This window comes from Notolepis coatsorum (assembly GCF_963971535.1).
Source record: "Notolepis coatsorum genome assembly, chromosome: 7".
NCBI classification, from domain to species: domain Eukaryota; kingdom Metazoa; phylum Chordata; class Actinopteri; order Aulopiformes; family Paralepididae; genus Notolepis; species Notolepis coatsorum.
Genome location: NC_140171.1, coordinates 12,816,836 through 12,833,759, shown reverse-complemented (window position 1 = coordinate 12,833,759; position 16,924 = coordinate 12,816,836). Strand labels below are relative to the sequence as shown.

Below are 16,924 nucleotides of genomic sequence, written 5' to 3'. Positions count from 1 at the left end.
CCCCTGGTCTAGGAGGTTCGTCCCTTGGGTACCGAACTCTCTCCCTAGATCTTGATCTAGATGAGGGCCTTGAGGATGCTCTGGAGCTTGACCTATCCCGGTCTTCCTCCATTTCTGAGTTCTGACCTGGGTCAGTATATTCCTTTTTGCCATTCGCTGCGTCGTCCACTGATTCCGGGGGACCCCCCCCCCGTCTAAGAATGCTCCTGGCCCGAGATAGGGCAGGTTCTGATCCTTCCGGTCCGGGTTCCTCTGTGGTGTGTCTCAGGGCTCGGATTGGGCTTATGGACGGGGCCTAGTTCAACCAGTTTCTTTCTCTCCTGGCTATTTCGGCCATGGCCCTGTCTCGTTTGTACACCTGTTCACGTAGTACGTCATAGCCAGCATGTTTCTTCTCCTCTGGTCCATAGAAAATGGAACAGTGCTCATAATTGATATTCTTGGCCTTTAGGAACTCGTCTAGAGAGTTGAACGTCTCTATGTCAGTGGAGGGAGATGCTCGTTTTGAGGTGGAGCCTTGCGACTCATAAAGAGGAAGAATGACTACATCGTCTTCTTGGTTTTTTCCATTTCCAAACTCGTCCATGATAGTGTGTCGCAGTGTTTGAGCAAGACACATAACCCCTGACTGCTCCCGTTAAGCAGGTTGGCACCTTGCATGGCTGCCTCCGCCGTCTGTGTTTCTTAAGCCCTTGCTGGCTCCTGAAGCTCATGTAACACTGGTCACAGTAGTATGGTTTCTCTCCTGTGTGTATCGTATGATGTCGTTTAAGGTGAGTCTTCGTCTTGAAGTACCTTCCACACGGGTCACAGCAGTAAGGTCTCTCCTCTGTGTGTACCAGGTGGTGTCTTTTAAGCATTTCCTTCGTCTTGAAGGTCTTCCCACACTGGGCACAACAGTAAGGTCTCTCTCCTGTGTGCACCCAGAGGTGACTTTTAAGCTCTCCTTTCGTCTTGAAGGTCTTCTCACACTGGTCACAAGAGTAAGGTTTCTCTCCTGTGTGTACCATATGATGTGTCTTAAGTCTTGCCCCTTTCTTGAAGCTCTTCCCACACTGGTCACAGTAGTATGGTTTCTCTCGTGTGTGTACCATGTGGTGTTGTTTAAGGTGAGCCTTCTTCTTGAAGCTCTTCCCACACTGGTCACAGCAGTAAGGTTTCTCTACTGTGTGTACCATGTGGTGTTGTTTAAGACATTTCTTTGTCTTGAAGCTCTTCCCACACTGGCCACAGCAGTAATGTTTCTCTCCTGTGCCAATTACTGCCTGCTGTACAGCCGGCAGCTCTGGGTATTGTGATTTGCTTGGTTCTGTGAATTCCTCACTTTCCGCAAGCGTCTCAGGGGACTCTGGGTGTGTTCCCCGTTCTCTTGGGTAGTCTAACACCCTGCTGGGTGTAGAAACTCCCAATCCATCATCCGAGGGTAATTCCTCGTCCTCGGTGATGTGGGAATGATTGTGAGACATCCTGTTCACTTCTGTTAGCACTGGCTTGTTAGCCTGTTGGGAGCTAATTAGCTCTTGGCTAGTTAGCCATCAATTAGCTCCTGGCTTTGTTAGCCTGTGGTGAGCTAGTTAGCTCTCGTCTGGCTAGGGCCAGCTCATTTCCAGTTAGCTCTGGCTTGTTAGCCGATGGTGAGCTAGTTAGCTCTCGTCTGGCTGGGGCCAGCTCATTTCCAGTTAGCTCTGGCTTGTTAGCCGATGGTGAGCTAGTTAGCTCTCGTCTGGCTGGGGCCAGCTCATTTCCAGTTAGCTCTGGCTTGTTAGCCGATGGTGAGCTAGTTAGCTCTCGTCTGGCTGGGGCCAGCTCATTTCCAGTTAGCTCTGGCTTGTTAGCCGATGGTGAGCTAGTTAGCTCTCGTCTGGCTAGGGCCAGTTCATCTCCTGTTAGCACTGGCTTGTTAGCCGATGGTGAGCTAGTTAGCTCTCGGCTAGTTAGCCATCAATTCGCTTGTGGCTAGTTAGCCTGTGTTCCAGTGGGCGCCGTTTTGGCAGCCTCATGTAGCCTCGGGCTAGGTAGCCATCCAGTTAGCATTCAGTTCACTCTTGGCTAGTTAGCCTGTGTTCCAGTGGGCGCCGTTTTGGCAGCCTCACGTTAGCATTCAATTCACTTGTGGCTAGTTAGCCTGTGTTCCAGTGGGCGCCGTTTTGGCAGCCTCACGTTAGCATTCAATTCACTTGTGGCTAGTTAGCCTGTGTTCCAGTGGGCGCCGTTTTGGCAGCCTCACGTTAGCATTCAATTCACTTGTGGCTAGTTAGCCTGTGTTCCAGTGGGCTAGGGCTATGTAGCCTCCTGTAGCCTCGGGCTAGGTAGCCATCCAGTTAGCTAGCCTGCATTCCTGTGGGCAAATCACAAAAATATGTTGCACCTGTAACTCCCCCCAGAGCTTTCTATTGAAGTGTGATATTCCCGAGTAGAGCTTTCCACTCGAGTGTGACTTTAAGCCTTTTATTTTAGGTTTCTAGTCGCAAGTAGAGCTTTCTACTTTAGGTTTTGACTGTAAGTAAACATTACGTTACCCTTTAGTCGCAAGTAAACGTTACTTTAATCACAAAGATAGAGCTTTCTATTGAAGTGTGATATTCCCGAGTAGAGCTTTCCACTCGAGTGTGACTTTAAGCCTTTTATTTTAGGTTTCTAGTCGCAAGTAGAGCTTTCTACTTTAGGTTTTGTCAAATCTGTATTTAATTTTACTCCAGATGCATTTGACAGTAGTCATGTTTTCTTCGGCCGTTAGCACCTATTCAATTAGTATAAATGCCCAACGCAGGGACGCCATGATATATGCTCATGCCAGTCTTCGGTCAGATTGATAACCCCATAACTCATTGGTCCGCTCATCTCAACATCAAGCAGCGTCCTGCGATGTCTGTGATATCCAGAACCCAATGCGTCCACAAACTGCTGGGGTCAAACCCGACCGACAGACATAACACACGCACCGCTCCGTCCCCCCCAGTCAAAGACCATAGTCAAGTGATTGAAGTTGCGGAGTCTCTTATTTTATTTGCACCGGGAAGGATTCATCTGACCAGTATGCCACGGTCGTTAATCGGATGATATCCATTTCCCTTTTCCGTCACACGGCAACTAGGAGTGAGTTACTCTTACGAAGTCACAATATGTATGTCTAGGAGAACCATTATCGCCTGTAATAAAAATAATATTATTATCATCATCATCATCATTATTATCATTTTACGAAAGGACTTGTAATACTGCTAATTTGAAAGCTTGGTTGTATTACTACTTTTTTAATAAGTATTACCACTGTAACATTACTTAATAAGCCCATTATATATATAATCTACATATGTGATCATTACCACTAGTGTTTTACATCATAAATCATAAACATCACAGGGCAGTGTTTCTGCCGACTCTTTTTCATCATGCAAAAAATGGGTAAAGTCATAAGTGCAACACATTTCAATGCTTACCAGAATGGTCAGAAGGATGTACACGAAGTGGGTTCAAAAAAGGTTTTTATTTTTTAAAAATACAAGATTACAATAAATGCACAATCATGCTTATAAGTACGAAAAAGGTTCCTCTTAGGAATTATCAGAATGCAGAATCCAAAAAATCTCTCTCGAGATGGAGCGAGTTAGCCCTTATAATGGGAAGAAGATCTTTTTGCCATTGGTTTAAATACTGTGATGTAATTTCACTAGCCACTCAACGTTTAAAACATCAGTACATTTTATCCAATCATTGTACTGTACATATACAGTAAGTATCAACCCCTTTCCTCTACTTGCGTTACATACAGTTACATAGTGATTCAAGTATGGAGAGTCCCTCCACACACTATTTTAACAAGGCAAGGCTTGCAAGGGTTAACCGGGTGTCTGCCAGTGCCACGAGGCCATCTGTGAAAACTCCCATCTCGACTCCTCAGAGTTGTGGCAGAGAGTCCTCAGAGATGCTCTCAGCCAGTGAACACAGAATTTACACAGTATAGTAATATATAGTATTACACACTTTCTTTCTAAGCATAGAATTTATGAAACATATAATTAATTCAGCAGTACATGTATACACCTCTATACCAACATTTCTAATTGTAGCATAACATTTAACATTTAACTGTTATATAGTTTTAAGAGTGTATAAGTTTATTACACAGGTGGCGCTTGTTGACTTGTGGCACACATAACGTGTTTCTTCTCAACTCCTTCAGTTATTTGTTATTTTGCAGTTATACATCAGAATAGTGATTCACAAGAATACAATGCCCTCTCTAGACTTTCACATTCCCGTTTTTACCTCCCCTTGGGGCCTCTCGTTTTGCCTCACACTATCAGTAAGGCCACATTTCTACAGTTCACTCCCTCTATACATGCTTGCTCTCACAGACACCTCTATGCAGACCAGGCAATTCATTCTTTAAGCAGAAACATATGATTTGCCTATGAAGCATATAATCCATATAGCATTATACATATATGTACCTATATAATTACATGTGGAAAATAGGTTATACGGCTATAGTGTTACATATATAAAAGGGTAGAACAGAAATCACTGTTCACACAACTATATAATCACTGTTTTCCAACCAGGTTTTTAGAAAACAGGACGTTGCTTTTTGATTATATTTTTACCAACATTTCTTTTATTGATAAGGCTTGTTGTTTGTATACTTGGCTGTCTTTCTGGCCTTCTTTGGTCTCTCATATTCATATATAAGAACAGGATGTCATAATAACCAGTGTCACTAGTTGGCTGTGACACTTTACACACACCTACATATATCTGAGACGCATTCTCTCACATGCAATATAGAGAAGGATGGCATCCCGATAGAAGATGCAGCACATACCTGCTCGCAGGTAGATCGGTCTACATGTAAAGTATGTGCATCAGGGATATATATGCACAATGTATAGTATTTTTTTTCGTACGTCTTTTTTTTATTTCCATGTCAGTTTTTTATGTATTTGTATGAGTCTTTTACATGTTTTGTATGTTCTTACAAAAAAAGAAGAAGGCAAATCTTGGACGTTGCATATTGTGATGTGGAAAGATATGTGTTGAATATTGGAGAGATTTGTGCAAATAATAATAATAAAAAAAAAAAAAAAACACACATGATAAAAGTACTAATTTAAAATACAAACGGTAATGAGTCCTATGTACACTATTATACAATATACAGTTAGACTCTATGTCACTATGCTATCCTAACTATACTATACAAAAACATCCAGTTATGTTTTATTTAAATTTTTTATGTGTGAGTGAATGGGTGAATGTGAGGCATAAGTTGTAAAGCGCTTTGGATAAAAGCACTATATAAATGCACCATTTACCATTTACGACTGCTCTACTTCCTGTCGCTTAAATAATTAGCAAGCCCTGGCTCGCCCTGCAGTGGAAACCAGGCTACCGGTCCTGAACTCAAATGGAACTGTAAGCGAGAGCGATAGTGTTCACCTTTTTTTTTTTTTACTTAAATTTTTTATTAACATTTATTTAGACAGACAGCACTTACAAAAAATAAATAATAAAAAATGAAGAGACTAGTATCACAATAAAAACAAAAAGAAAAAACAGTGCACATAAATATTTACATGGGTACCACATGGTTAGTTGTCTGGTTCCCCTACTGTTGTTTTCTAGGTATTTGATACAAAGGCTGATTGTGTATCTCCCTTAAACTGGCATAAACAGGTAATTCCTACTCAAAGACAATAAATGCTGACTAAGGTTTGTATGTGTGATCTGGGTCCAGAGACCCTCCTTGAGTTTCTTTCTTCCCTTCTCCTTCGTCCTTTCTTTTTTTTTTCTCTTGTTTATTAACTTTCACTTTGCCTTTTGTTTCACCCATACACAAACCACATCATCCCTGAATATTTAATATCACACCGTTAAACAGACATAAATAATAAGGTATAAAAGCATTCAGCACTTGTAATATCCCAAAAACAAAATAGATAATATTAACTAAAGTACAGGTGTGTGACATGGGTTCATAGACCCTGCTTGAACATCTTTCCTCCTTTACCCTTCGCTCTCTTGTGTTGCATTTGGTTCTTCCTCTGTGATGTCGTTCTCGTTCCTTTTATAATCCTCCCACTTTCCCCATCTTTCCCCAAATTTCTCTTCCTGTAACCTCAGCATGTGTGTTATCCTTTCCATATCCTGTATTTCTTCCACTATTCCTACCCATTTTGCTATTGTCGGTGGGTCTTCCTTATACCACAGTCTCGTTATTGCTTTTCTGGCCGCTATCAACATTATCTTTATTAAATATTTGTCCCCCCCTTGTATTCCCTCGTGTGTCAGGTCTCCTAAGTAAAGCACCAGTCCTGTTTGTGGTATCCCGTATCCTAATATTCTGATCATTGCTTCCCCTATCTCCTCCCAATACCCCTTCAGCTTCTGACATCCCCAGAATATGTGCGTGTGATTTGCCCCCTCCTTCCCACACATCCTCCAGCATGCTTTTTGTGTTGGTGCATATTTTCCCTTCAGCTCTGGGGTTATAAAGAATCTGATTATGTTTTTCCATCCAAATTCTTTCCATATTCTCGATCCTGTTGTTGAATGTTGTACCTCGCATATGTTCCCCCATTCCTTCCCTGTTATTTCTATCTCTAGCTCTCTCTCCCATTTCTCCCTTATGTAATCGGTCGTGTGTCCCTTGCTGGTCATTATAGCCCGGTATATTGCTGATATTACTCTTCCTTGCCCCCCTTCGTATGCCCATACTATCATCTTTATTATTCCATTCTGTTCCTCGTCTTTGGCCCCCCTTATTTCTTTGTTGTAGTAGTCTCTAACCTGTAGATATCTGAAGTGGTCCCTGTTTTCTAGTCCAAATTTCTCCTTTAATTTTTGTAGTGTCTGCATTTCTCCCTTCTCTATCATTTTGCATATTGCTGTTGCCCCCCCCTCTCCCACCTTCTGAATCCATGGTCTAACCTCCCTGGTTTGAATCTCTTGTCATGTGCTACCCATCTCAGGACCCCTGACTGCTTCTCCAATTTGTGTGTTTTTACTACTCTGTTCCATATGGTCAAGGTGTATTTGGTGATTGGATCTAATAGTCCCTCTTTTTCTTTAAATAGTTCCCTATCCCCCACCAGAGCTTGTACCTTGTATCCCTCCCCTTCTTTTTCAATGTCTTTCCATCTTGCCTCATATCTGTCGTTACACCAGCACGTCACTGCTCTCAGTTGTGCTGCATAGTAATAATCTTGTAGGCTGGGTACTGCCATCCCTCCCTCTTCCTTTGGTAGTTGTAGTGTTTTATATCTGACCCGTGGTCTTCTCCCCGCCCATATGAACCTCGATATCAGTCTGTCCCACTCCCTGAATTGATTCTGTGGTATTTGTATCGGTAGTGACTGGAATAGGTACAGTAACCTTGATAGTATGTTCATTTTAATGACCTCTATTCTTGAATTGAAGTCCAAGGGCATTACTGTCCATCTCTCTAGGTCTCTCTTGATGTTCTGATTTATCTGTGTATAATTCGCCTCAAACAGTTTCTCCACCCCTCTCGTGATGTTCACCCCTAAGTATTTAATCTTGTCCATGTCCCATCTTATCCCGTACTGTTCTCTAATTTCCGTCGTTGGAGAGTAGTTCCATGCTAAGGTCTGTGTCTTTGTCACGTTTAGTTTGTATCCTGAGTAGTGACCATATTCCTTCAGTAGATCCATCAGTGCCGGGAAGCTCTTTTCTGGTTGCCTCATGTATACTATCACGTCGTCTGCAAATAAGCCTAGTTTATATTCCGTTCCCTTTATCCTTACTCCCTTGATGTCCTCGGTCTGCCTGATCAGTTGTGCCAGTGGTTCTATGAAAACGGCGAAGAGCGTCGGTGAGAGACAACATCCCTGTCTGGTAGCCCTCTCTAATCTGATTCTATCCGTCAAGCTGCCATTCACCTTAACCCTCGCTGTCGGCTCTTGATATAGCGCCTTGATCATCTTCATCGCCCTCCCGTTCAGTCCGAACCTCATCAATGTTTTATATAAAAATGTCCAGCTCACACTGTCGAACGCTTTTTCTGCATCTAGGCTAATCAGTACCGCGCTACCCCCTTGTTTTTGTATCTCCTCTACTATGTGTAATGTCTTTCTCACGTTGTCCTGTGTCTGTCTCCCTTTAATAAATCCAGTTTGATCTTCATCTATAATGTCTGGCATAAACGTCTCAAATCTTTTTGATATTATCGATGTATACATCTTGTAATCTACGTTGAGTATGGACACAGGTCTGAAACTACTACATAATTCCCTATCCTTCCCTTCCTTCGGTATCGTGGTGATTATGGCTTCCTTCCACGAGGGGGGCATTTTCCCCTCTTCCATCGTGTGTCTGAACGCCGCCCCTAACATGGGTGCTAATTCAGTTCTAAATGTCTTGTAGAATTCCGATGGGAATCCGTCGCTCCCCGGAGACTTGTTGTTTTTAGCTCTACTAATTGCATCTTCCAGTTCTTGTTCCGTAATTATTTTATTTAACTCTTCATTCTGTTCTTTCCCTATCGATGGTAACTCTAGCTTCTCCAGATATGTTTCTATTTCCTCTTCTCCCGCTGCTTTTGGCTGTGTGTATAATTTCTCATAGTATTCTCTAAATGTCCTCTCTATTTCAGCTGGGTCCCTCAATATTTCATTAGTCTTTGTATCCCTTATTGTGTGTATCGTGTTCAACTTCTGTTGCGTTCTAATTCTCCTAGCCAACAGTCTGGTCGCTTTTGGTCCCCCTTCATAGTACGTTTGTTTCATGAACCTCGCTTTCTTTTCTATTTCCGTCAATAATTCCCTATTTATCCTGGCCTTTACTTCTTTGATTTCTCCGAGCGTTTCCTGTTCTTTTGATATCTGGTGTCTCCCCTCTAGCTTCTTTAGCTTCCCTATCAGATTGTGATATGTCTCCGTTCTGGCCTTCTTCAGCATTGCTGTTTTTTCCATCAATTTCCCCCTTATCACTACCTTCAGTGTGTCCCATAGAATGTTCGGGTCTACCGCCCCGTTGTAATTTTCTTCCTTATATCTGGCTATCTCCTCCTTGATCTGACTCACCACCCCTTTGTTATTTAATATTCCTACATTTAGTCTCCAAATCGTGTTCCTCCGTCTCCCTTCTAGATCTACTGTCAGATATATGGCACTGTGATCCGATATGTCCGCCACTCCTATACTGCTCTCCCGTGCCCTGTAACTGTCCCCCGTCGTCATCAAAAAGTAGTCTATTCTCGCATACGTCACGTGTGGGTGTGAGTAATGTGTGTATTCCCTGTCCATGGCGTGCATCTCCCTCCAAACGTCTGTAATTCCCATTTCCGTCATCTGAATATTCATATATCTACTGATGGGCGCCCGTCCTTTTCTAGTACTCGTGGTGTGTAGGTCGTGATTCAGTACTACGTTAAAATCTCCCGTACATATCAATATCCCTTCTAGTTCCATCACTATCATGTCAAAAATGGTCTCATATAAATCCCTCTCACTCTCTGGGGGTGCATAAACATTTACTAACGTAACCATTTGGCCCTCCATTTTCCCCTTCACCAAAACAAACCTTCCCTCCTTGTCTCTTACTTCCTTGATCAATTCAAATTTGTGTTTTTGATTAACGTGATTACTCCTCTCCTCGGGTTTTGTTCAAAGGAACTATAGTATGCATTTTCATATCCAAATCTCTTCAGTTTCTCATGACCCTGTGCTACCAAATGTGTCTCCTGCAGAAAAATCACTTCCATCTCACTTTTTTTACATTTCAACATCACTTTGCCCCTTTTTATCGCATTATTCATTCCATTAACGTTTAACGACATCATTTTTATACCTTTAACCCTTGTCATCTTTCTTCTTCTTTCGTCTGTCAGTCCCCCCCATGTCACACTCCTTCCCCCCTCCGGTTGGAGCCTCCGCTCTCTTCACCGAATACATATAATGATTAACATAAATAAAAAACATAAACTTTACATAAAGTGCTCCCAAGGCGTTCGGGGGGTCCTGTGTCCCCCCCTGTCCCCTGCTGGTGGGTGAGGGGTAATTGCCCTCCTAGCGAGGGGCCCCTCCTGACGGCTTGGGGGTTTGAAACCCTTGCCCCCAATCGCTCGTCATATTTGTCCAGCTTTCTTACTGTTTTTTTTTTGCTTTCGAGCTCCTGGTCAAAAGCGCTCTGGCCTTCCTTTTGATCAAAGACCCTCTTTTCTTGGTCCCTCTCAATGTGACTCATATGTTTCATTGTCCCTCCTTCCTCCCATACCCGTGTGCGGTGTCTCCCGTGTACCCCTTATTATTTTCTTTTCCTCTCCTCTATTTTCTATGTGATGTCCATTTATCCCCTTAATCCCTCCCAACTGTGTTACTCACAGCGTGTTTCTATGTATCTGTTTCAGTATGGTCTGTGTCTCGCCTATCAAACCTAGTTATATTTCCATTTATTTCCTCCATCAGCTTGTGTATTATGTGTCCATGTATACGTTACGTTCATTTCTATATCCTGCCTCTACCTGGGAATGTGTGCTTATGCATATGTTATTTCAGTTTCTATACTTTGTCTCTATTTGAATAGTTTTTTCAATCTCTTGTGCGTGTACTCATCCGTTCGTCTCCTCCCGCCTCCTCTCCGTCTGACCTCCTCATCCGTCTCCGTCCTCGCTCCGTCACGTTTCACCTCCGCCTTCTCCTCTCTCCTCCCTCCGGTTTCGGTCTTCCACTCTGATCCACCTGCGGGCTCCTTCCAATCTCTGCTGCAGGCTCCGCGTCTGTTCCTCCCGCCTCCTTCCTTCTCCGTCCTCCGCCATCCTCATCCCTCGCTGTCTCATCTCTCGCTCCGCTTCTCGTGCCGTCGCGTACATCGCCGCTCCTTCCCCCCAGTGAATCCTTAGCGAGGTCATGGGTGACTGGAATCTCATTCCGGTTTCTTTCAGGGTTTTCTTCAGTCCCGCGTAGGACCCGTTTCCTTCATCTGTTCTTTGATAAGTTTTTCCACATATAGGGTCACCGATTCCCCTTCGACTCCTTCTTTCAGTCCCCATATTCTGATGTTATTTCTCCGTGACCTCCCCTCCATGTCCGACATCTTTGTCTCCATCTGTTCTTGTTTCTGAATCACACATGTTAATACCTCGTGTATCTCCGTGTTCCATTCCTCCGCGTGAGCCGTCCTAGTCTGTAACTCGGTCACGTTTCTGTTCTGTTCCGCCATCTTCTCCTCCACCCTTTTGATTTCTGTATTCATTTCACCTCTGAAGTCCTCCTGTTCCTTCCTCAATTCCTCCCGTAGCTTCCCAATATCATTCCTTATCGTGTCCGTGTTCAGTTTTATCGCCGCTGTTATGTTCTCCAGTATCCCGGCCTGCATGTTCACGGCCCATCCTGGCATTACCGTGTCTGCCTCAGCGGTACCTCCCCCTTCTTTCACCTGGCTTTTCTCGGCTTCGCTCCGGGGATTCTGTTTCTTCGGATTCTCTCCTTCTCGTATGTTCTCCATTTCTATTTCCTTCACAATCGTTGTCTCTTCCTTACTTCTCGTGAGCATTTTCCTTTTTAATTACTTTTCTGGTCTTTTTTTATCCGTTTTTTCACTCATTTGACCAGGAGCTCTTTCGCACGTGTGTTACCCGTCTGCTCTCATACCGGAAGTCGTGTTCACTTTCTTACCTGGTCTCCACTGAGGCTGGGCTTCAGGTGTCTGCAAGGGAGGCGACAGATACACATCCTCTGACCTGTGGGAACGTGAGAGGTCAAAAGTGTCATATACGGAAGTATATAAGAGATACGTGGGTAGTTCTAAGGCCTGCGCATTGATCTGGAGTTATATTGTTATACTGAACGTGAATGAGTCAGTGGCAGGGTTTCCGTTAGAAAAAATTGTTGCTGGCCTCAGTGTCCGGTAGATTTCAATCTACCGGTCAAATGAGAGACATTCCGGTCAGAGTTTATCGAGCTTAAAAACAATTGATAGGCAAAAGAATGACAACAAAACAAAATAATGACATCATCAAGGCATGTAGATTTATAATATTTTTACTTAAAACTAGGCTACTTTTGCGTATAAAGTCATTATATTCCAAATAAAATAAGTCCCGAGACTCGTGCTGCTGCCGACTTTAAATCAAATACCGTACTTTTCGGACTATAAGCCGCACCTTTTTCCCCCATTTTTCGACCCTGCGGCTTATATAACGGTGCGGCTTATATGTGACTCGACGTGACCAAACCCGAAAATGTTAAAATCAAAATATTGCTTTTTTGACTGCATTGAAATGTTATTCATCTGTTCCCTTATTTGCTAAACTTAATACAACTTGTAAATTAGTTAATTCTTGTTATTTGACAGTATTGTGTCCCAATGCTAATTACATATGGTAATCAAACATTAAAACACCTGCGGCTTATAGTCCAGTGAGGCTTATATATGTACACATCATTCAATTTAGCTGCTGCGGCTTATATTCAGGTGCGGCTTATAGTGCGAAAAGTACGGTAGGTGTCTGTGGGCAGTCGCCCGACATTAATAAACAACAGTCTGTTATAATCACATTTTTATGAGCTAACGAATTCCGTTATATTGGACATTTGTATTAATTATATCAAGCGAAGAACTGATAAATTTGGCAGAGAGAGACGGCAACATTATCGTGGGTCTGCGTGACGACTCTCTCTCTCTCCACCTCCCAATGACTTATTTGCGAGAGTATGGCGCTGCAGAGCAGCAGATTCAGCTGTTATTGGCTCTTTTCTGGGAACCGCACAACAGCGCCCCCCACCCAACATTGAATTGAAAATGGCTGAATTGGAGTACTGCTGGAGTACTGCATTGTGCTGCTGTTGCTCCGGCTCTGCAGCTTCACAAAAGTTCGCACACCCAGCACTAAGCTCTCGCTGACAACGTCGTTGTCATTATTAGAAGCAACGATGAAACAAATCATGTAATGATTGTTTCGTTCATCGCATAGGCTATTTAATTTTAGCCTATTTTAATACAATTCAAATAATCAAATTGTGCTTAGACTCAGGGAATTATTTTCACCGGACATTAAGACCGGAGAGATTAAATATGTCGGACTTCAACAGATTTTGCCGGTCAAATACCGGTAATTACCGGCTAACGGAAACGCTGGTCAGTGGGTTACTGCATACTGAAGTTGTCAATAAATGAGCAGAGCTCACACCAAGTCATAGCCTCCAGACGATTAATCTACAAAAAGGTCAAAAACGGTCGAGGGACGCATCGCAAGATTCAAACGATAGATCCGCTTCTACTCAACCTCATCTCGTAGGCGAAACTCTGCCTCCGCGTCCAAAATGTGCATCTCTGCGGCTCTCATGCTCTGCTGCAGTTAGCCCCGTTCGTGACTGTGATGCACGCCAACAAGGTTTGGCTGAGTGAATCCACAGTCCCTTGCTCCTCAATAGGAAACCACCCTAGATTTACTCTGAATAACTGGTCCGACGCGAAACGTTCGTTATACAAGTATCGCAGAGAAATTTCAAAAGGTACTCACAGTTGCACGAGGGTCTTGGACAGAGAATCGCAATGGTTTCAAAGCTCGGCGTTGCTAATAAACATTTAAAATAATTTTTATAAACTGAAATATAATGTAGCTCTACTGAGTATAATGGAGCTCTATGGAGAAGCCATGGCACTCCCCTGACTAAAAGTATAATGAAGCTATATGGAGAAACTGTTTAGATCACTAGCATGGCTAACAAATGCAAACATGTTGTAGTCTGCCCCGTGTTTCCTTTTTTTGCCTCCTTGACTGACGCACGCACTGACGTGGACGAGAAACCCGTCTATAGGTTCATTGTTCTATATCTATGCGTCACACACACACATACCCTCAAACTCCACGTGGAGCTTCCAGTGGAGGTTCTGCAGGTGGCGTCTCAGTGTGTGGCTGTAGCAGGCTTTAAACTTCTCCTGGGGACACAGAGGACAAGCCTTCCTGCCAGCTGTCAGAGGGAGACGCACGCACACACACACTTGTGTTGTTATACTTGTGAGGACATTCTCTTGACAATATTTACTATAAAGACTAACTTCACCATCACATGCCTAACCTTAACCTAATTATAACCAAAACAAAATGATAACTTTGTTTAAAAAAAAAGAAAATGGTCCTCCCAAATTTATGATTATATATTTGTGGGGACATTAGGACTCGACAGAGAGTATACAGATAGAACTCAAACCCACATGCATACAGAGGCAGCGTTAAGAAACATGATTAGTTCGTAATTAGTTACCATTAGTGCCGTAAGATATTTAAATGTTGTATTTGTTTGTAATAATGGTCGACTTACCACCATTCAGGTCGACGAGCATCTCCAGGCACTCCAATTCTGTATGAATGGAAATGTGTCTCTCTGTAAGAAACAAAAGCATTGATTATTGATTATTAATTTCATCGATTTGAAAAATTCCAACGCTGATTGAAAGCTCTGGATGTCCTCTTCTCAAAATGACTCAAAATGACTACATTCACAGACGGCCGGTAATTCAAAATGGCAGATTTCCGCGATGACAACAACACATTTTTTAAAACTAAAACCTCACTAATAACACTTTAACCTATTGGTAAACAAATGTATTGATGAAAATATACATTATAAGTGCTGTTGTGACATGGTTATGATGTTTATTTAATTATTTTTTCACTTTTTCTCCCATCCCAATTTAGCCGTGCCAATTCTCCCCTCCCCTGTCTTGAACATTGCTCGCATGTGCCCCCCACTGGCCGGTTGTAGGGAAAATAGAAGCCTTGCATCGCATGTCCCCTCCGATACATGTATAGGCAGCCAGTCGCATCTTTTCACCTGCCAGCGCGGACTCTCATTTGGCGAGGAGTAACGTGTAGGAGGCTCACACTGCCCCCGCCATTTTCCTGTCTCTGCTGTGCAGGCGCCCCAACCGACCTGTAGGAGTCGCTGTTTACAACGTCCAGATTACCACCCATCGACTTCCCACCCGCTAACTCTGCCAATTGAGTTAGTATGACGACCGGCCCAAGCCGGAGGCAGCGCCGACAGCCGGATTCGATACCAATGTCCGCTGCGCCACCCAGCGCCCCCCGTTATGATGTTTATTCTTGAATACGCTTGAAAAAAAATATATATACATAATTATGTCAGACAGTCTGCAGAGCTTGATTTATGACGTGATGTCATTTGTGGTCCGGTCCCAGACGCGTCTATGCTTTTACCAAACGGTTTGTGTTTCCGCGTTCCCGTTTTGCGCTCTGATTGGCCACGCACGTTTCTGGTCATGTGACATGTGCGCCCAATAGCATGACGAGCAGTGTCTTAGACTTAGACCATTTCCGCGTCGAACAGCCTGCAAACGACCCAACGGCTAGTTTATCACTGGTTAAGCTTAGGAGACTCTTTCGCAGTTGGTTAAGGTTAGAGTTTGGAATCAGGGCTGGCGTTCTATCGCCATGCTCTAAGACAAACTCTAACCTTAACCAACTTTGAAAGAACGCCTAAGCTTAACCGTCCAAATAACTTGCCGTCACACGATTGGGCACACATGTCACATGACCAGAAACGGACCAGAAACGTCAGTGGCCAATCAGATTCGCAAAACGCACAAACCGTTGGTAAAAGCAATGAGGCGTCTGTTGGCCAGACCTTCTCCTAGACACAGCTACCCAGCAGAAAAAACAACAGGATATATAACATACAGTAGGCTGGTTGAAGATATATCACACTAGCTTTCAGCCGGATAGCCTTCTACTGAACGCAGAGGGGGAAATTGGTATCCATCTTCTCGGCCTCGACTCTGGAGAAGACGGTAAGCATTTTCCCCATAATGTGGGCGTGTTCCTTTAAAAGACAAACATTCCCTCTCCCCTCCTGTTGAACAACACAGACCGCGCAGGCTCTGTATTGACTTACCAATGGTTGTGGTGGATGGTTTGGCATCACCGGCGTCTGCACCCGCCTGAGTCTTTATCACAGGTGCTGCTGCATCAGGCTGCTGCTCGTCTGATGAAAGGGCCTCTCCATTACCACCACCATCCACACCTTTTAGACAATTAACATGAGTTTAGGAAAAACATTTACTGCTCTCATATGCTCTTATGTCCATTGGTTGTCCTCAGCTAAAGGATGCAGTTTATCAACGTTAATTGTCCGCAAAGACGACTTCAAACTTGAAACAGCTGAGGTGCACAAAAAACTGAGCGCCCTCCAACCTAACAAGGCCATTGGCCATGACAACATCCCCTCCAAATTCCTCAGAGACTCAGCAGCCGCCATCACCCCAGTCATCACACACATAATAAACCTCTCCATAAAACAGGGACACATACCCAAAGACTTCAAAATTGCGAGAGTGACCCCCCTGCACAAAAAGGGCAGCAAATTAGACCCAGGCAACTACCGGCCTGTTTCTATTCTTACCTCCATCTCGAAGGTCATGGAAAAAATAGTCTACAAACAGGTCGAAAAGTACCTTGCGGAAAAATCTAATCTGTGAATTCCAATCTGGCTTCAGAACATCCCACTCCACTGACACATGCCTTCTCTATTTGAACGACCACATCAAACAAGAGGTGGAAATGGGCAAATACTGCGGCATGGTCATGCTGGACCTACAGAAGGCCTTCGACACTGTCAATCACTCCATTCTAATTGACAAGCTAAAAGCAATTGGTTTTGATAGTTTATCAGTGAGCTGGATGCAATCCTACCTGGAGGGGAGAGAACAGATATTAGAGGTAAACGGTACAAGTTACAGGTTGAACAAACCCTCAGCTCTGAACTCGGCAGAATCTGCACCTGGCTCGCTGATAACAAACTATCATTACACCTGGGTAAAACAGAGTCCATTCTCTTCGGTTCAAATAACAAACTCAGCAATATTGTCACAAGGAAAGATGAAATTACATACCTGGGTTCTATCCTAGAGGCAAATCTTTCCTGTGACAAAATGGCAACCA

The 16,924-nt window shown here is 43.5% G+C and overlaps 1 protein-coding gene across 1 annotated transcript in view; it reads right to left on the bottom strand.

The window, feature by feature from the left end:
* Positions 1–16,924, bottom strand: part of LOC311231334 (uncharacterized protein) — a 96,196-nt gene that overhangs the window by 17,675 nt on the left and 61,597 nt on the right. Inside the window, exons 19-22 of the mRNA XM_084317888.1 lie at positions 15,879–16,007; positions 14,286–14,348; positions 13,821–13,934; positions 11,637–11,701 (exon numbers count right to left, since the gene is read on the bottom strand). Of these exons, the coding sequence (XP_084174014.1) occupies positions 11,637–11,701; positions 13,821–13,934; positions 14,286–14,348; positions 15,879–16,007 (371 nt within the window). The remainder of the gene's footprint in view (positions 1–11,636; positions 11,702–13,820; positions 13,935–14,285; positions 14,349–15,878; positions 16,008–16,924) is intronic.